The sequence below is a fragment of the Neopelma chrysocephalum genome, unplaced genomic scaffold, assembly GCF_003984885.1.
Source record: "Neopelma chrysocephalum unplaced genomic scaffold, ASM398488v2 Primary Assembly neopelma1_114235, whole genome shotgun sequence".
Lineage (NCBI taxonomy): Eukaryota > Metazoa > Chordata > Aves > Passeriformes > Pipridae > Neopelma > Neopelma chrysocephalum.
The window spans coordinates 1-4,873 of NW_020928630.1; the positions used below are offsets into that span (position 1 = coordinate 1).

At 67.2% G+C, this 4,873-nt stretch overlaps 1 protein-coding gene across 1 annotated transcript; it reads left to right on the forward strand.

The window, feature by feature from the left end:
• Positions 1-3: 3 nt before the first annotated feature.
• LOC113962161 (receptor tyrosine-protein kinase erbB-2-like) lies at positions 4-4,727 on the forward strand (the record flags this gene model as incomplete). The annotated part of the gene is given in 20 exon segments (XM_027672961.1): positions 4-19; positions 501-613; positions 700-841; positions 924-1,040; positions 1,297-1,423; positions 1,513-1,586; positions 1,670-1,760; positions 2,162-2,345; positions 2,347-2,362; positions 2,472-2,604; positions 2,701-2,791; positions 2,882-3,042; positions 3,137-3,184; positions 3,278-3,416; positions 3,505-3,627; positions 3,707-3,805; positions 3,900-4,085; positions 4,164-4,319; positions 4,420-4,495; positions 4,581-4,727. Coding segments are annotated over 20 exon segments (2,239 nt in total), but the record flags the coding sequence as incomplete, so codon positions are not given.
• Positions 4,728-4,873: the final 146 nt, after the last annotated feature.

The following is a 4,873-nucleotide window of genomic DNA, read 5'->3' on the forward strand; positions in this document are numbered from 1 at the left end:
CCACGGGACTGCCAGACCTGTGAGTGCGGAGCCCACAGTGGCTCTGAACCCCCCCAGGGACCCCCAAAATCTCTGGGAATCCCCTTTCCTTCCCTCCACGTATCCCTGCTCCACAGATCCTTACTTGCCACCTAAATCTTGCCCTCAGTAGACTCCCCGGTCCTTCGGCTTGCAATCCCGAATCCCTGTCCCACTGACCCCTACGTGCCACCTAAGTCCTGGCCCCAGATCCCTGCCCCATAAACCCCTAGAATTCCTGCCCAGGGTGGCTCAGCTTACGCCCCAAATCCCTGTCCCATTGACCTTTCCTTGGCACCCAAATCCCTACCCCAGAGACCCCTAAAATCCCTACCCTGGGGGATCCCCACTTGACCTCCCAAATCCCCACCACGGGAACCCCTCCCCTCCAGCCCCTCATCCCGGGGACCCCCACGTGGCCCGGGGGAGGGGGGAGCCACGGGGGTCCCCGTGCCCAGCGTGTCCCTGTGTGCCCCCCACAGTGACCAACAGCATCTGCCACGGCTGCCCCCGGTGCAAGGGCACGAAGCCCACGGACTGTTGCCACGAGCAATGTGCCGCCGGCTGCACCGGCCCCAAGCACTCCGACTGCCTGGTGAGCATGGGAGGGGGGCTCTGGGGGCCCCCAGGGGGGGTGCAGGGGTCTCACACTGGCCGTTCTCCCCCCCCCTCCCCTCCCAGGCGTGCCTGAACTTCAACAGGAGCGGGATCTGCGAGCTGCACTGTCCCCCCCTCGTCATCTACAACTCGGACACCTTCGAGTCGATGCCCAACCCCGATGGGCGCTACACCTTCGGTGCCAGCTGTGTCACCCAGTGTCCCTGTGAGTGACACTCAGAGGGGAGGGGGGGCCAGGGGGAGCCAGCACGGCCCTGACACCCCCCCTTCTGCCCCCCCACCCCCAGACAACTACCTTGCCACGGAGGTGGGGTCCTGCACCCTCGTGTGCCCCCAGAACAGCCAGGAGGTCACGGTCAACAACGTCCAGAAGTGTGAGAAGTGCAGCAAACCCTGCCCGGAGGGTGAGCAGGGACTCCCGGGGGCTGGGGGGGCTCTGGGGACCCCAGGGGTGCCAGTGGGAACCCTCCAGGGACCTGTGGGGGCTTTGGGGACCCCAGAGGTGCAGGTGAGCAGCCCCCCAGTGAAGTTCTGGGGACCCTCCAGGGGTGTGTGGGGTGGCTCCATGGCTGGCAGGACTGGAGCAGAGCAGTGAGTGTTCTGGGGGGATGGGGGTCCTGGCAGAGCCCCCCCAGCCCTGCTGTGCCCCCCCCTCACCAGTGTGCTACGGGCTGGGAGTGGATTTCCTCAAGGGTGTCCGTGCCGTGAACGCCTCCAACATCCAGCACTTCTCCGGCTGCACCAAGATTTTCGGGAGCTTGGCCTTCCTGCCCGAGACCTTCGCTGGGTAAGCACCTCATCACCTCGTTCCCCCCTCCCTGAGCTCACTGGAAACCCTGCCAGGACCCCCCCCAACCTCCCTCCTGTCCCTACCAGGGATCCCAGCACCAACACACCACCCCTGGACCCCAAACTGCTGCGGATCTTCGAGAGCCTCGAGGAGCTGACGGGTGAGAACTGAGGGAGCTGGGGGGCTGGGGGGGGGGTCAGATTTGGGGGGGGACACGGGGTGGTGACACCCAACTCCCCTCAGGCTTCCTCTACATCGCTGCCTGGCCACCTGAGATGAAGGACCTGGGAGTCTTCCAAAACCTGCGGGTCATCCGGGGCCGTGTCCTGCACAAGTGAGGGGGGACGGGGACATGGGGGGACATTGGGGGGCATGAGGGGACACATGGAGGGGACACAAAGGGGAATGCAGGGACATGGGGGGATGTGAGGGGACACGGGGTGGACACAGGAGAGGCACATAGTGGGGACATGGAGGGGGGGACGCATGGGGGGACACAGGGAGAACATGGTGGGACGGACAAGGGGACATGAGGGGACATGGTGGGACGTGGGGCTACATGGGGGGACATGGAGGACACACATGGGAGGACACAGGGTGGACATGATGGGACACACAGGGGGACATGGGGGGACATGGGCAACACACACAGGGACACGGGGTGACACAGGGGGACACGGGGTGACACGAGGTGACACGGGGGGCCGCGTGTCTGACCCGTGGGTGTCTCGGCAGCGGCGCCTACTCGCTGACGCTGCGGGACCTGGCGGTGCAGGCGCTGGGGCTGCGGGCCCTGCAGGAGATCAGCAGTGGGATGGTGCTCGTCCACCACAACCCCCAGCTCTGCTTCCTCCAGAAGGTGCCCTGGGACAGCATCTTCCGCAACCCCCGCCAGCGCCTCTTCCAGACGCACAACAAGCCCCCCCGAGCAGTGTGGTAAGTGGTGCCTGGGGGGGTGGGGGGAGAGGGTGGACCCCCCTCCCATCTCTGACGGACCCCCCCGGTGCTGATGGACCCCCTGGTGCTGACGGTGCCCTCCCTGCAGAGAGCGAGGGGCTGGTTTGCTTCCACCTCTGCGCCCACGGGCACTGCTGGGGCCCCGGACCCACCCAGTGCGTGGCCTGCGAGCGGTTCCTGCGCGGCCAGGAGTGCGTGGCCTCCTGCAACCTCCTGGATGGGTGAGTGGAGACCCTTGGGAATGGCAAACAGAGCCCTCCCCCCCCCCCCGCTCAGGACCAGGTCCAGGACCCCATCCCTGTGCCTTCTCCCCGCAGAGCCGTCCGGGAACACGCCAACGGGACGCGGTGCCTGCCGTGCCACCCCGAGTGCCAGCCCCAGAACGGCACCGAGACCTGCTTCGGATCGGTGAGGGGAGGGAAAACACACAGCCAGGGGTGGGACAGGGGGTGTTCCCGGACCCCTGGGTGCCTCAAAACCCCCCCCAAATTCCCGCAGGAGCCGGACCAGTGCGTGGCCTGTGCCCACTACAAGGACGCCCAGCAGTGCGTGCGGCGCTGCCCCAGCGGGGTCAAGGCCGACGCCTCCTTCGTGCCCGTCTGGAAATACCCTGACGAGGACGGGGTGTGCCAGCTCTGCCCCACCAACTGCACCCACTCGTGAGTCGGGGGATCCCTGGCTGGGCAGGGGAGGGGGGTCACAGCTCTCAGCAGGGGGGTGCTGACAGCGGGGTGCCACACGCTGTGTCCCCAGGTGCACCATCCGGGATGAGGACGGGTGTCCCGTGGACCAGAAGCCGAGGTAGGAGCGCGGATGAGCTGTCCCACCCTGACCCCCGCCCCTCGGGGTCCCCCATCACCCCATCCCGCCCCCAATGCCCCCTCTGCCCCCCAGCCAGGTGACGTCCATCATCGCCGGCGTGGTGGGGGCTCTGCTGGTCATCGTCCTGCTCCTCATCACCGTCATCTGCGTCAAGCGCCGGCGGCAGCAGGAGCGCAAGCACACCATGAGGCGCCTGCTGCAGGAGACCGAGGTGGGGCCTCCCGGGGGGCAGGGGGGAACCCCCCCAGGGCCCAGGGTGTGCCAGGAGCTGGCCCCCCTCACCCCTGTGTGCCCCGCAGCTGGTGGAGCCGCTGACGCCCAGCGGGGCCCTGCCCAACCAAGCCCAGATGCGGATCCTCAAGGAGACCGAGCTCAAGAAAGTGAAAGTTTTGGGTTCTGGTGCTTTCGGCACCGTCTACAAGGTGAGGGCTGGGGGGCACCGGGGTGGGGTGGGATCCTCCCTGCTCCACACCCCCCTCACCTGTGTGTCCCCCCCCTCAGGGCATCTGGATCCCCGACGGGGAGAGCGTGAAGATCCCGGTGGCCATCAAGGTCTTGCGGGAGAACACGTCGCCCAAAGCCAACAAGGAGATCCTGGACGTGAGTGTGGCAGCGGCGCCAGCGGGGAGGGAACGGGGGCCAGGAGCGGCCCCATGCCCACCCTGACCCCCACCCTGACCCCCCCTGCCCACAGGAGGCCTATGTGATGGCGGGGGTGGGCAGCCCCTACGTGTCCCGGCTGCTGGGCATCTGCCTGACCTCCACGGTGCAGCTGGTGACGCAGCTGATGCCCTACGGCTGCCTCCTGGACTACGTGCGGGAGAACAAGGACCACATCGGCTCCCAGGACCTGCTCAACTGGTGTGTGCAGATCGCCAAGGTAGGACGGGGGCTCCGGGGGTACCAGGGTGGGGGTCCTGGGGCGGGCCAGGGACAGCCAGAGATGTGCCTCCCGCAGGGGATGAGCTACCTGGAGGAGGTGAGGCTGGTGCACCGGGACTTGGCCGCTCGCAATGTTCTCGTCAAGAGCCCCAACCACGTCAAGATCACGGACTTCGGGCTGGCGCGGCTGCTCGACATCGACGAGACCGAGTACCACGCTGATGGGGGCAAGGTGGGGGCACAGGGACAGCGTGAGGGCACCGTGGTGCCCCCTGGGTGCCAGCCAGCCCCCAGCCCCAGCCCCGTTCACCTCCCCCTCCTCCCTGTGCCAGGTCCCCATCAAGTGGATGGCGCTGGAGTCCATCCTCCGCCGGCGCTTCACGCACCAGAGCGACGTCTGGAGCTACGGTACCTTGGGGTGTCCCACCCCTGGGGGTGCAGGGGGGGTCCCCAGGGCGCTGCTCACCCCCACCCCCGCCCCTGCCCCCTCCAGGTGTCACCGTGTGGGAGCTGATGACGTTCGGGGCGAAGCCGTACGACGGGATCCCCGCGCGGGAGATCCCGGACCTGCTGGAGAAGGGGGAGCGGCTGCCGCAGCCGCCCATCTGCACCATCGACGTCTACATGATCATGGTGAAATGTACGGGCAGGGGACACAGGGATGCCATGGGGACACGGGGACACCATGGGGACACATGGTCATGGTGAAATGTACGGGCAGGGGCCACGAGGACACCATGGGGACAGCATGGGGACATGATCGTGGTGAAATGTGCAGGCAGGGGA